The sequence below is a fragment of the Oreochromis niloticus genome, unplaced genomic scaffold (genome assembly GCF_001858045.2).
Source record: "Oreochromis niloticus isolate F11D_XX unplaced genomic scaffold, O_niloticus_UMD_NMBU tig00007093_pilon, whole genome shotgun sequence".
NCBI classification, from domain to species: domain Eukaryota; kingdom Metazoa; phylum Chordata; class Actinopteri; order Cichliformes; family Cichlidae; genus Oreochromis; species Oreochromis niloticus.
In genome coordinates this window covers 40,748-56,177 of record NW_020328353.1, presented here as the reverse complement: position 1 = coordinate 56,177, position 15,430 = coordinate 40,748, and the positions used below count along the sequence as shown (strand labels likewise).

The 15,430-nt window shown below is 42.5% G+C and overlaps 1 protein-coding gene across 1 annotated transcript; it reads right to left on the bottom strand.

The window, feature by feature from the left end:
- Window positions 1–6,124: 6,124 nt before the first annotated feature.
- On the bottom strand, window positions 6,125–14,062 carry LOC109200551 (tripartite motif-containing protein 16-like). The gene is made up of 2 exons (XM_025904787.1): window positions 13,388–14,062; window positions 6,125–7,791 (listed from the first exon to the last, which is right to left on the bottom strand). The coding sequence occupies exons 1-2, from the start codon at window positions 13,661–13,663 to the stop codon at window positions 6,595–6,597; spliced, it is 1,473 nt and encodes a 490-aa protein (XP_025760572.1). The 5' UTR covers window positions 13,664–14,062; the 3' UTR covers window positions 6,125–6,594.
- Window positions 14,063–15,430: the final 1,368 nt, after the last annotated feature.

Sequence of the window (15,430 nt, the reverse complement as noted above, 5' to 3'; positions counted from 1 at the left end):
GAGTTGCAGTCTTACACGCCTCTCTGCAGCTTCTCTCCTCCTGCTACCCCCCCAAAAACCCATCTCCATTGAGACTGTGTCAGCTCCCAAAAAGACAAAAAACAAACTAAAAACCAGCAATAAACAACTTAAACATAAAAAATCACAAAGAAAGAACAATACAGTATCCACATCTGAACCAAAGAGTAAAACAGTGAAATGTGGATTATTAAATATTAGGTCTCTCTCCTCCAAGTCTCTGTTAGTACATGACTTAATAATTGATCAACAAATCGATTTACTCTGCCTTACAGAAACCTGGTTGCAGCAGGATGAGTATGTTAGTTTAAATGAATCAACACCCCCGAGTCATTCTAACTACCAGAAATCCCGAAGCACAGGCCGAGGGGGCGGTGTGGCAGCAATTTTTCACACCAGTCTATTAATTAACGAAAGACCAAGACAGACTTTTAATTCATTTGAAAGCCTGATGCTTAGCCTCGTCCACCCCAGCTGTAAAACTCAGAAACCAGTCTTACTTGTTATCATGTATCGTCCACCTGGGCCTTACACAGAGTTTCTCTCTGATTTCTCAGACTTTTTATCTGATTTAGTGCTCAGCTCAGATAAAATAATTATTGTGGGTGATTTTAACATCCATGTAGATGCTAAAAATGACAGCCTCAACATCGCATTTAATCTGTTATTAGACTCAATTGGCTTCTCTCAAAATGTAAAAGAACCCACCCACCACTTTAATCACACTCTAGATCTTGTTTTAACATATGGCATAGAAACTGAATATTTAACAGTGTTTCCTGAAAACCCTCTGCTGTCTGATCATTTCCTGATAACATTTACATTTACAATAATTGATTACACAGCAGTGGAGAGTAGACTTTATCAAAGTAGATGTCTTTCTGAAAGTGCTGTAACTAAGTTTAAGAATATAATCCACCCACTGTTATCATCTTCAATGCCCTGTACCAACATAGAGCAGAGCAGCTATCTGAACGCTACTCCAACAAAGGTCGATTATCTTGTTAATAATTTTACCTCCTCACTACGTACGACTCTGGATACTGTAGCTCCTGTGAAAACTAAGGCCTCAAATCCAAAGTCCCTGACTCCGTGGTATAATTCTCAAACACGTAGCCTAAAGCAGATAACTCGTAAGCTGGAGAGGAAATGGCGTGTCACAAATTTAGAGGATCATCATTTAGCCTGGAGAAAGAGTTTGCTACTTTATAAGAAAGCCCTCCGCAAAGCCAGAACATCTTACTATTCGTCACTGATTGAAGAAAATAAGAACAACCCCAGGTTTCTCTTCAGCACTGTAGCCAGGCTGACAAAAAGTCAGAGCTCTACTGAGCCAACAATCCCTTTAACGTTAACTAGTAATGACTTCATGAACTTCTTCACAAATAAAATTTTTATCATTAGAGAAAAAATTACCAATAATCATCCCACAGATGTAATATTATCTACAGCTACTCTTAGTACCATCAATGTTAAGTTAGACTCTTTTTCTCCAATTGATCTTTCTGAGTTAACTTCAATAATTAATTCCTCCAAACCATCAACGTGTCTTTTAGACCCCATTCCTACAAAACTGCTCAAAGAAGTCCTGCCATTAATTAATTCTTCGATCTTAATTATGATCAACCTATCTCTAATAATCGGCTATGTACCACAGGCCTTCAAGGTGGCTGTAGTTAAACCTTTACTCAAAAAGCCATCTCTAGACCCAGCTGTCTTAGCTAATTATAGGCCAATCTCCAACCTTCCTTTCATATCAAAAATCCTTGAAAGAGTAGTTGTCAAACAGTTAACTGATCATCTGCAGAGGAATGGCTTATTTGAAGAGTTTCAGTCAGGTTTCAGAGCTCATCACAGCACAGAAACAGCTTTAGTGAAGGTTACAAATGATCTTCTTATGGCCTCTGACAGTGGACTCATCTCTGTGCTTGTCCTGCTAGACCTCAGTGCTGCGTTCGATACTGTTGACCATAATATCCTATTAGAGCGATTAGAACATGCTGTAGGTATTACAGGTACTGCACTGCAGTGGTTTGTATCATATCTATCTAATAGACTCCAGTTTGTACATGTAAATGGAGAGTCCTCTTCAGACACTAAGGTCAATTATGGTGTTCCACAGGGTTCAGTGCTAGGACCAATTCTATTTACATTATACATGCTTCCCCTAGGCAGCATCATTAGAAGACATAGCATAAATTTTCACTGCTATGCAGATGACACGCAGCTCTATCTATCCATGAAGCCAGGTAACACACACCAATTAGTTAAACTGCAGGAATGTCTTAAAGACATAAAGACCTGGATGGCCGCTAACTTTCTGCTTCTTAATTCAGATAAAACTGAGGTTATTGTACTCGGCCCTGAGAATCTTAGAAATATGGTATCTAAGCAGATTCTTACTCTGGATGGCATTACCTTGGCCTCCAGTAACACTGTGAGAAACCTTGGAGTCATTTTTGACCAGGACATATCCTTCAATGCACATATTAAACAAATATGTAAGACTGCTTTCTTCCATTTGCGCAACATCTCTAAAATTAGAAATATCCTGTCTCAGAGTGATGCTGAAAAACTAGTTCATGCATTTATTACTTCCAGGCTGGACTACTGTAATTCACTATTATCAGGAAGTCCTAAAAACTCGCTGAGAAGCCTTCAGCTAATCCAAAATGCTGCAGCAAGAGTACTGACAGGGACTAGAAAGAGAGAGCATATTTCTCCTGTTTTGGCTTCCCTTCATTGGCTTCCTGTTAAATCCAGAATTGAATTCAAAATCCTGCTCCTCACATACAAGGTCTTAAATAATCAGGCCCCATCTTATCTTAATGACCTTGTAGTACCATATCACCCTATTAGAGCACTTCGCTCTTGCACTGCAGGCCTACTTGTTGTTCCTAGAGTATTTAAAAGTAGAATGGGAGGCAGAGCCTTCAGTTTTCAGGCCCCTCTTCTGTGGAACCAACTTCCAGTTTGGATTCGGGAGACAGACACTATCTCTACTTTCAAGATTAGGCTTAAAACTTTCCTTTTTGCTAAAGCATATAGTTAGGGCTGGACCAGGTGACCCTGAATCCTCCCTTAGTTATGCTGCAATAGACGTAGGCTGCCGGGGATTCCCATGATGCATTGAGTTTTTCCCTTCCAGTCACCTTTCTCACTCACTATGTGCTAATAGACCTCTGTGCATCGAATCATATCTGTTATTAATCTCTGTCTCTCTTCCACAGCATGTCTTTCATCCTGTTTTCCTTCTTTCACCCCAACCGGTCGCAGCAGATGGCCGCCCTCCCTGAGCCTGGTTCTGCCGGAGGTTTCTTCCTGTTAAAAGGGAGTTTTTCCTTCCCACTGTCGCCAAAGTGCTTGCTCATAGGGGGTCATATGATTGTTGGGTTTTTCTCTGTATTTATTATTGTGCTATCTACTGTACAATATAAAGCGCCTTGAGGCGACTTTTGTTGTGATTTGGCGCTATATAAATAAAATTGAATTGAATTGAAATCTAGTTTCAGCCGCATTCTTCAGGTTTTAAAAGCTTCTCTGTGGCAGTGCTGCCATTTAAAAAGTAATTAGAAAGATTCCTGACTGACCTGCTCTGTTGTGTGTAACCTGAAGGGTCTGATTCAGGTCTGTGGTGTATATTGAGTCAGAAGCTAAACACACTGCAGAAACACCTGAGGGTGGTCTATGAGGAATACATCCCAGGAATCATGGAGATCATGCTGACAGAGCTTGATAATTGAAGATGATGCAGGACGAGCGGTTCAGGAATCAGTTCTCATGATGATGATGTGCAACTGCATCTCACCATTATTCTCTACAGAGTTGGTAACATTTCCCACATTTAACAGAATAGTAATTTTGATTTGCACTTTCTGTTAACAACAGTAGAGGCAACAGAAGATTCACACTGATGGATGAAGCCCATCAGTGTGAATCTTCTCTTCTGCTACAACCTCACCTGCTGTCTTCAATCCTCCATACCCGACAGTAACAGCTGACTGTTGTGTTGAGCTTCTTTGTGAGATCTGTTAAATATAAAGTTCATAAATCCACTACACTTTTTGTCAATGTATGTTTTTTTGTTCTCATTCCTGGAGCTACCAAAAAGCAGAGGTGGCAAAAGTGCAGACATTCTGTATTTAAGTAGAAGTACAAACACTCGTGTTACTCAACTAAGAGTAAAAAAGTTCAGGCTCTGAAATAAAGCTTCTGTGTGAGTTCAATAAGAAAGATCTATGGTCTCACATCTGTCCGCTCCCAGGTGCTGCCGGCTACATCTAAGCTTTATCACTGTCAAGCTGTTTATGTCATCACTGGTCTGGTCCAATCACATTCTCCCAGCCTTCTCCAGGCCAATCACCATTCATGCTGCGTACTTTAAACCTCACTGTGCATCTGTCATTCTCCTTCATAGATGCCTTTGTGCAAACCACCTCCTGCCCAGTTCCACCTCTCATCACTCAAGCTTCATTCAAGTCACCTTCATCTCCATCACCAGCATCTAGGCTCTGGGGGGTCCTGCTCTGATCCGTTTCACAGCTGGGGCTCCGTTCTGCAGAGAGACAGACCACCAAACACCTTTGTATATTCTGTTCATCAATAAATCATCTTCATTCTTTCTGACGATCTCTCCTTACTGAAATGTACTTAAAGTAAAAAAGTAAATTCTACCATCAATTTTTATGTAAAGGTAACTGAACCTGCTGTATATTAATATTATAATAAAAATATTAGCACATCAAAATACAAATGTTGTTCAAATCTAAATTCCAATTCTAATGACTGTTAAATATCTCATCTGTAAAAAGCCTGTATTGAAAACAGTACAGCACTTAGGGTCCAGCAGAGCAGTTATTAAATTCTGTTCTTTTGAATTCTTTTGGCGACCGAGAAAGACCAAACTCAGAGTTGTCAAGTTCAAAAAATTATATTTATTTTACATTTCCGGAAATGGAGACCCGCCACACGAACACACAAGCTCAGGTCTGAAAGCCTTAGAAGCCAGCATGGTTATACATAGTTCTGCTATACACAGTTTACTTAGTTCTGCTTTTTCTGTCTGGTTTCCTGTGTTTTATTAATATTCCTCTGCAGCACTGCACTAACTTCCGGTTTTTCAACTTCTCCTTACTAACGTCTCTGTTGCCAAGGCGACCAGTCACCCTCTGACCTAGTTCTTTGTGTCAGACTCTATCACAAAGTACAAAAAACAATATAATCAGAAAATAAGCACTATGAATATATTTTTATCTTGTAACACAGTGATATCAGTTTTACAGCAGGAGCAGTTTGGAGTCCAGTCTTCTTCAGCTGGTTCAAGAAATCTGCAAACATCATGTTTGTCATATTTTGTAGACAAAACTGAGGTGGTCGTGTAAATTATCAGCTAAACTAAATGTGCATTTTTATGTGTTTCTAATGAAGGAATGGCCTGTAACTAAACAGAGAAACAGTTTAATACAGAAAAAGTCATTTTAAGACAATATTATGCAAAGTGTTTCTAAAATTATATAACTCAATGAAGGACAGTTCTATGTAAAAATGATCTATGACACAATGCACTTTATGATAAAGGCTTTATTCAGCCTAAAAACATGTCAGAATGTAAAACATGTGGACAAACTGAGCTGAGGTGCTTTAACCTCCTCTACATCCCTGTTAGCAGGATGAAGGCGCCCTCTTGTGTTGTGCATCACTTTCAGATTTCACTTGTTAACCTGCAGGAAGACAAAACTTCACTGAGCCTTCAGCAGCTTCAACATCATCAGTAAAGACAGATTTAAATATGTGTAATATCACACTGTGTCAGTTTGTTCACAGGAGTCACAACCTGTAACACTGATGCTGCATTCAAGGACCATTACAAACATCTGAAAGGACTTAAGAACATGAAGAAAATGTGACTTGTTTCTCTGTAATGAAGCTGTTTTAGTGAAGAAAGTTGAAAGGTCACAGAGCGACTGCTGAATCTTCTGCTCTAAACATGAACTCTGAACTTTGTGATGCTTCAGGAGGAAAACTGCTTCAGTTATTCTCTCAGATTAGTTTCATATTTTCTGCATCAGATTTGAGTGAGATCCTGGAATGAAGACAGAAGAAAAGACTTTGTTCAAAGTTTGATTTATAGTCAAACCTTCCAGTTTATTCACACAATAAAACATCAACACAATATATGAATTCATTCATTAAAATCACAGTTTTTCCTCATTTGTTTGATGATTTTGACAAAAACAAACACAAACACACACACATGGTCTGCCATACTCATAAAGAGAAATGTCGACATTTTTCAATACAAATATTCCAGAAACATTTAGAGGATAGAGAAGTTTACATTTTCATGTGGAGAAATATTTGAGTAAATCAAAATGATGATGAGCAGTGATAGCCTCCATAAACAGTCACAGGAAAGATCTCCTTTAAAAACTCAGAAACATCAAGAGAACAACTAGAAGATGTGGAGGTACCACCCATAATGTTTGACTGACAGCTGATCTCTGTGCAGAAATGATGGAGAGAAAATAAAAAGAAACTAAAATACAGATTTAAACCCACAATATGAAAGACTTCAGTCTATTTCACTTTAATCAACTCAGCAGTGTCTCCATAATTATAGTAAATCCAAAGTCCAGCATAGAGCGGCTGAGTGAATGTGGTCTGGACTCTGTGGAGGAGAGTCATGGTTTCAGAGACGCTGTAGAAGGACAAAATACCTGCTCTGTGATCCAGGTACACTCCTACTCTGGAGGAACGAGGACCTGAGACACGAGTTTCAATGTCGTTGTACCAAAATGTATAACTGTTGTTGTAACACTGTAATGACCAAGATTTGTCATTACGTCCAAATCTACAGTCATTCCCTGCTCTGCTGATACTCTTGTATGCGACTGCTACATAAACTCCTGTTCCTCTCCACTCCACCTCCCAGTAACAACGTCCAGTCAGACTCTCTCTACTCAGGACCTGTTTATATACAGTGAATCTGTCTGGATGATCAGAATAAGACTGTTGTTGATACATTAATGTTACTTTTCTGTTCCCTTCTGATAATAACAGCTGTTTGTTTGCTGTGTTTGGATCCAGTGTGATTTCACATGAATATTTTAAGAATCCAGCTCTGGTCTTTGGCTCTGGTGGATCTGACAGTAAAACATCCACTTCAGTGACTGTCAGTGAGATGTTTGTCCATTCCTCTCTCAGAATGTCCTGTAGTTTATCTCTGACCTCTGACACAGCTGCTGTCACATCCTCAAAGTAGCTCAGAGGACGGATATTGATGCTGGATGAGTCTGTAGACTCACTGAGTGCTGACAGTGAGGGGTAGTTGTGTAGAAACTGGATGTGATCCTCTGTGTGTGAGAGCTGCTTCAGCTCAGCATCTTTCCTCTTCAGCTCAGTGATCTCCTGCTCCAGCTTCTCCTCAAGCTCTTTGACTCGACTCACTTCAGTTTCCTGCTGGGATCTGATCTGCTGCTTCACATCAGAGCTTCTTTTCTGGATGAGATGGATCAGCTCAGTGAAGATCTTCTCACTGTGCTCCACTGTTTGATCAGCAGACTGATTGATGGCCTCCACCTCCTGTTGAAGCAGCTTCACATCTTTCTCTCTGTCCTGGATTCTCTGCTGGATGTTTTGTCGACTCACCTCCAGCTCTCTCTGCCTCTCAGTCCTTTCTGCTGCAGCTGAGACTGTGTCGTGGCCTCTATGTTCATCCACAGGGCAGAGATAACAGATACTCTGCTGATCAGTATGGCAGAACATCTTCATCACCTCATCATGACGAGAGCAGATGTTCTCCTGGAGCTTCTAGGAGGGCTCCACCAGCTTGTGTTTGTCAAATGCAGGACATTCATAATGAAGCTTTACATGTTTCTCACAGTAATTGACCAAACACACCAGACAGGACTTGAAGGCTTTCATTTTTCTTCCAGTGCAGACATCACAGGCCACATCTTCAGGTCCAGCATAGCAGTGATCAGCAGGAGCAGCTTGGAGTCCAGTCTTCTTCAGCTCCTCCACTAAATCTGCTAACATGGTGTTTTTCTCCAGGACAGGCCTCGCTGTGAAAGTCTGTCTGCACTGAGGGCAGCTGTAGATTTTCTTCTTTTCCTCTTCATCCCAGAAGCTTTTAATACAGTTCATGCAGTAGCTGTGTCCACAGGGAATAGTCACCGGATCCTTCAGTAGATCCAAACAGACTGAACAGCAGAATTTTGTTTGGTCCATTTGATTCATGTGCTGTGCCGTTTCACCGTCTCTCAGTGACTGTCAGACAGTTTGACTTTCTCTGAACAGAAACAACCTCTGTGCTCTGAAGGGAAACAGATCTCTGCTCTTGTTCACCTCCTACAGGAAATGAGGCTCACCAGCAACTGCATTTACACCATGTTGTTTAGACCCATCCTGATACAGACACATCTGTGAAGGGAGGCACTAAAGAAATTCTTACAGAGCGACCAAGAGCCATTCACATGATGCAGGGTGTGGTATGTTTGATTACATCATGCAGTAACAAGTCTGACCCAGTTAACGTTTAATAGTTTAACTGTACTTGGATGTTTGAAATGTGACAGTCAACACTCAGCGAGTTCATTTTATATTTCAAAAAGTTCAGCAAAGTTTAGGATGCTGTGACGAATAAAAATAAATGACACTTTATTTTTTGACATTTTCTAATCTTAGTTCATTCTCACACTTACAGAATGATGCATGGGAACAACTGACTCCACTAAATCAAACCTATGTTCAAATGAGATTACTGCCATCATGATCAAAGGAGCTTGGAAAGAAAAGCGTATGGAATTTTTTGAGTTGCTTGAAGACGTTTCACCTCTCATCCGAGAAGCTTCTTCAGTTCTAGGGTCAATGGTGGAGAGTCCCAGATTTAAACCCAGTGGGAGTTTCCCCCCAAAGAGGGACAAAGGACCCCCTGATGATCCTCTACCTAATCACATGAGCCAAGGTGTGAAAGTGGATGTGGGTCCCAATCAGCCAGGGTTTCGGGTGAGCTCATTGTGAAACCTGGCCCCAGGGTGGGGCCCCAGGCTAAATCACTGTTCAGTCCTCTTTAGGAAACGATCTTCATATGACGACAAACACGACAACAATCAGCTGTCAAACTGTACAAGAAGTTCACAGTAATGTAAAAGAAGTTATATCACTTTATTTTTAAATGTACGCACTCAGGGTCAGGACTGAAGACACTGATCGAGAAAATACTCTAAATATAAATATTCACCTAAACATTCAAAATTATTCAATTGCATGAAAAGAAATATGAACTCTCTACAATACTGGCGTCTGATTGGTTGAAAAAGCAGGTGCTGAACTTCAGAAGAGCTAAACCTGCAAAACTGTGTAAACCCAGAGTGGATGCTGCCCTCTGACCTTTCAGAAGTACGATCTTTTTATGAAGACACAGAGGCAAACTGCATTGGATCCAGCTGATATTCAATCTCTTCCATAATCACATTTCTGATGATTTTTTCAAAGACTTTCATCACAACTGAGGTGAGGCAACAGGCCTGAAGTCATTCAGGACGTTTGGACGACTAGATTTAGGGACATGAATGACGACAGCTTCCTTCCAAAGCGAGGGCACATTTTGTATTTGAAAGGATTTATTAAAAATAACCTGAAATTTAGTTATCATGAGCGAGTGTACAAACACTATCACAGGAAATAACAGAAATAAACTGTAGTTTCCATTTATACCTGTAGTGTTTTTCAGCTCGATGTCATCTTCCATTATGTAAAAATATGATTTCATTGTATCTTAAACAAATACAAACTTCTTTCTTTTCCCAGAATTTAGACAAATGAACAGAAAATAAATGAATATTTATTTTGGTATTAAAATAGGAAAAATCTGTTTAAATTAGAGAACCATTAAAACAAGAAATTAGCACAGAAATGCCAAAAGACAAAAACAGAACAATAAAGTGTCTTTAAAAATGATTCAAAAACAGTTGTAGGAGCAGTTTTATGAACCATGTTCTGTTAATATACTGACTAACCAGCAGCAACACTCTGACTCAGTGTTTCCATCTGTGTTTTTTTCCATCTTTACAGTCAGGCATAAACATCTCACAGCAGCTGGAAAAACCAGTGAGCACACTTTAGAGGAAAAAAGTGAAAGTTTCTGTTCAATTGTAAAATATTGTCTGTAATGTAAATTGTTCTGCTCTCTGACAAACCATCAGAGGTGCAGCACGTGTATCATTTGGTGTTTGAAGCAGAAACAAAAGCAAAGAGTTAAAGGAAGACACATTTGAAGAAGAAGGAAAATGAAAACAAGACGTCACTGAGCAACAACCTGACAGAACGAGAGCCAACAGATACAGCCTCTGCCACCACATCAGATCAATTGCTCTGGGCTCCTTTGATCAGCTCCATCACCTAGTGGGGGTGGGGGGTCTTAGTTTGGTCCCACCTTCACTGTTGTGATTGGTGTGGGGGTAGGGACAGGCTTAGGGCATCAAGGGGTTCCCCGGGAGCATCTTCCTTGGGGGGCTCAACCCGGGGTAGCGGTCATGGCCAATTAGGGGCTCTGTTGGCTCTTAGGTGACGGTTTCCTCGTGGCTGCGTGCAGCAGGGCTAGGGGAGGGTCTGTGCTGACGGACGTGGGTTACTGACCTGGTAGCCTGGCTGCCCCTGGGTGGGTCCGGGATGGGCGTGAGGTTCTGGGGGCACTCCGTCTCTGGGCTGGAGCCCTGGCCAAGCCTCAGGGGCTTGGGTCCTGGTTGGTGTGTTGCCGGGGTTGTGGGCGGGTGGGTGTATGGGGGCCCAGTCCTGGCGCAGGGTGCCGCCTGTGCATCGAACCACCTGGGGGGCTCTTCAACTGGTGGGGGAGGTTGTCAAATCCTGCAGGAGATTTCCTCTCTTCAGGAACTCTCTCTGCAGGAGGGGGAGATACAGGAGAGGTGGAGGAAGATCTCAGCCTGGGCGTCTATTGTCTTGTGTAGTCTGGAAGATGAGTGGATGATGGGGTGGGTGCAGTTTTCTCTGTGGTGGGGTCGGGTGGACTGTCCCGGGCTCTGTGGGGCTGGGCGGCGTTGCTGCACTGGGCCCCGGTCCGGATGGGCCTGGGCCCCCCTTTCCCTGGCGGGTTGCAGAGTATGGGGGTGCCTACTGGGGTCAGCGGGAGAGCTGGCCCCAGGGAGGAGTCACTTGCCCCTCCCTTCCTTCCCTCCCCATCTCCAGCTGCCTCCCTCTTCCCGCTCCACCACAATCACCCACACATGCAGGGCCTTGGGGTAGGGGTGTGTCACCAGGGTGCAGAGGAGACATCCCCCCCCTCTGTCCCCTTCTGGCTGCCTCCGCCTCAATTTTATCCCACAACTTAGACATTCACATTACTCACACTCTCATTACACATACATATAGGATCTTGGGGGTGGGCACGCTACACGGATTCCAATCACCATCAGGGTGTACACCTCACCCCTGGCGTCATTGCCCACCTCTCAATTTTAAATACACGTAGACATTGAGGGCTAGCAGGAGGGGCTATACGCTTACCTGCTGCTCTGGCAGGTAGCTCCATGCCCTCCTGGGTTTTAAATGCACCTTAGAACACACATACATCAACACTACATATGAGCGGGTGGAGGGAGGTTTGGAGTCTTCCTACACCCCCGTTCTCTGCGGCCTGCTGGAGCGGGGGGGCTAGGAGGAGGAGTTGGCCGTCCGACTGGGGTCTGGAATGTGGGTCCTCCCTGCTGCTGCGGAGTCGGGGCAGTCTGCTTCTCCCCACCGCAGGGAAAAGGGTAACATCACCTGGGTCTGGGCGCAGTTTCCCCCTCCAGGGGCAAGGGTACCTAGACCCGGGGCTTAGAGTACGCTTGGGGAGTGTGATTGTGTGTACAGCGTCTCTTTATGTCTGTCTCCACGTTGGGTGAGTGTTGAGTAATTGTATATGAGAGCATGAGGGTGGGAATAGATGTTTGTATCTGTGTGTGCCTGTTTGTCTGTGTCTATATGTCAGGTTGGGTATCAGACGCCACCTCTCTGGGGACATCTCAGGTCCTCCAAGGTTTGGAGGCCCATCTCCCCCCACCACTTCCCCTGCCGGTGGCAGACGCCCTCAGACATCGGTGCGTTGGTGGTTCTTTGTGTGGTTCATGACAGTCTTGCATTAGTTTGTATTCTTATGATTTCAAAAAACGAGGGAAAAATCTCCTTGAAATCCACAATTCCTTTTTGTTATTTCTTAGTGTGTGACGTATTTTATTGCCTTTATGATTGGTGCAAACAGTTTCCTGATTCATAATGGAAATAGATTTTAGACACAGGAGGAACACGCAGTGATCAGCAGGAGCAGCTTGGAGTCCGGTCTTCTTCTCACTGAGGAAGGACATATATGCAGGAACAGTTGTCATAACTGTTACAACCACCAGATGGCGAAAGAGTCCCACTGCAACTTTAAGCCATGAAGGATGTGTCTTGATGTTTGCTTGTGATAAATCTGCTTTATGTGAGTCTTTTTCAGAGAGTAACAGTAATATGTCTGATTATATGTCTTTAATCAGTAAAGTCTCGCTTTGCTAGAAATAAATAAATAATAAAATTGTAAACATGCAGCTGTATGTTAGAAGTCAAAGGGTCCTTAAGTCTTCTGTAAATTGACGGGGATCAAATGAAGGACACAAGTATCTGTTCTTACTCTAATAAATGCTGCTTTAATATCCAACAGACTATTTTCCTTCCTCATCAGCAGTAAGCAGCTCGACTCCGTCTGTGCATTTGTGTCCTCCATACTTCTTTACACAGACATCTCAGGCTTGATGCCACGATGCAGTGTAGAAACCTGACAACCCTCTGACTCATGTTCAAATGTTCAAGGACATTTCTCAGGATCATGTATGACCCCTTTTTGAAATGTGGACTTTCATTAATAATATTTGTGTTTCTGAGTCATTTTTGTGGAGACTTCTGTCCAACGTAGTGTCCAAATGAAGCCTGAAGCTTTTCTTCAGCCTCTTGTCAGATGGTCAGCAACAAAACTCTGTTCCAACCAATGTCTGATAAGAGATGAGACACAGCAGCTGAGCAAATGATCATTTCATGCTGAAGACATCCTCAGACAGAATTAAATACATACATAACCACAGCCTGGTGCCAATAACACAGCTAATGACACTGCTGTATCACTGGCTTTACTGATTAAAGAGCATATCTGAAGGAAATCTTTGAACACAACAGAAAGTGACCTTTTAAACCTGCGACACTGATGCTGCATTCAAGGACCATTAAAAACATCTGAAAGGACTTAAGAACATCAAGAAAATGTGTCTTGTTTCTCTGTAATGAAGCTGTTTTAGTGAAGAAAGTTGAAAGGTCACAGAGCGACTGCTGACTCTTCTGCCTCATCATGACGAGAGCAGATGTTCTCCTGGAGCTTCTTGGAGGGCTCCACCAGCTTGTGTTTCTTTAATGGAGCCGCATCATAATGAGGCTGAAGGTGTTTCTCACAGTAAGATGCCAGACAGAATAAACAGGACTTGAAGGCTTTCATTTTTCTCCCAGTGCAGACATCACAGGCCACATCTTCAGGTCCAGCATAGCAGTGATCAGCAGGAGCAGCTTGGAGTCCAGTCTTCTTCAGCTCCTCCACTAAATCTGCTAACAAGGTGATTTTCATCAGGACAGGCCTCGGTGTGAAAGTCCTCCGGCACTGAGGGCAGCTGTAGATTTTCTTCTTTTCCTCTTCATCTCAGAAGCTTTTAATACAGTTCATGCAGTAGCTGTGTCCACAGGGAATAGTCACCGGATCCTTCAGTAGATCCAAACAGACTGAACAGCAGAATTTTGTTTGGTCCATTTGATTCATGTGCTGTGCCGTTTCACCGTCTCTCAGTGACTGTCAGACAGTTTCACTTCCTCTGAGCAAAAACAACCTCTGTGCTCTGAAGGGAAACAGATCTCTGCTCTTGTTCACCTCCTACAGGAAATGAGGCTCACCAGCAACTGCATTTACACCATGTTGTTTAGACCCATCCTGATACAGACACATCTGTGAAGGGAGGCACCAACAAGTCATGAAATGCTTATTTTATGAGTGCCAGGTTGTGTTATGTTTGCTTTACAGTATGCAGTAAAAAGTGTGACTTAGCCAACCTTCGTAAGTTGTAACTTAGCCTCTACAAAATGTCCTGTGTTTATGAGTTAATGAAAGCGTACTTCTTGATTGATTTAACTTAAAAGGAAATCATTTTTGTTTCAGCACATAAATGGTAAATGGCCTGTATTTATATAGCGCTTTCAGTAGTCCCTAAGGACCCCAAAGCGCTTTACATATCCAGTCATTCACCCATTCACACACACATTCACACACTGGTGATGGCAAGCTACATTGTAGCCACAGCTGCCCTGGGGCGCACTGACAGAGGCGAGGCTGCCGGACACTGGCGCCACTGGGCCCTCTGACCACCACCGGTAGGCAACGGATGAAGTGTCTTGCCCAAGGACACAACAACCGAGACTGTCCAAGCCGGGGCCTGAATCGGCAACCTTCCGATTACAAGGCGAACTCCCAACTCTTGAGCCACGATCGCCCCTTAGACACATTCGGTCAGAAGGAAAAAACAAATTCACACAAACTTGGAAGCGTTAGCTGGATTGTACAAAATAAAATGACAATGCGCAGATGCAAGGATAACCGTGGTTACACCCTTGTGGATTAAAGAGGTTTTGTATTGTGTAACACAGGACAGGATAAGATCAATTTGTTTCACTAACTCTTCTAAATAAGGCATTTTGTAGAGCGTTTAACTCTTGGTTCACTCCTCAGTCCTCTCTGGACTCTGGTCACCGCTACAAAGTTTACAATCTCCTCCTACAACCGTCTCTCTGGATTCAGTCATCACTCTGCTCCTACCTGCCTGTCTTCTTGCCCGCCGTTCTCTCTGGAAAATCTGGAGCTCAGCACCAGGCAGGGGCAGATCTAGAGGGGTAGCATGAGGGTGGCATGTGCTACCCTAAAATGATCTCTTGCCACCCCTAGTGCCACCTGTGAGATTATTATATTATCTTTATTATTAAGGGTATATTATTATTATTATTATTATTATTATTATTATTATTATTATTATTATTATTATTATATTATTAAGGGAGTTTTTCCTTCCCACTGTCGCCAAAGTGCTTGCTCATAGGGGGTCATATGATTGTTGGGTTTTTCTCTGTATTTATTATTGTGCTATCTACTGTACAATATAAAGCGCCTTGAGGCGACTTTTGTTGTGATTTGGCGCTATAAAAATAAAATTGAATTGAAATTGAATCTTATGCCAATTTCACAATTAAAGATTCTGAAATCATTATGTAGTTTTAGGTTGCATTTAACTATTGACTTAGAAGAAGAAGTTGACAACTATTACATTTATTAATCTGATTTGTATTACATTAG

Bases quoted from the DNA above. Each gene is read 5' to 3' on its own strand.
- LOC109200551 (XM_025904787.1), bottom strand. From the start codon at position 13,663: ATGAAAATCACCTTGTTAGCAGATTTAGTGGAGGAGCTGAAGAAGACT. The intron at 7,792-13,387 runs GCAGAAGAGTCA...CGTCATGATGAG, and splicing joins TCTGCTCTCGTCATGATGAG to GTGATGAAGATGTTCTGCCA.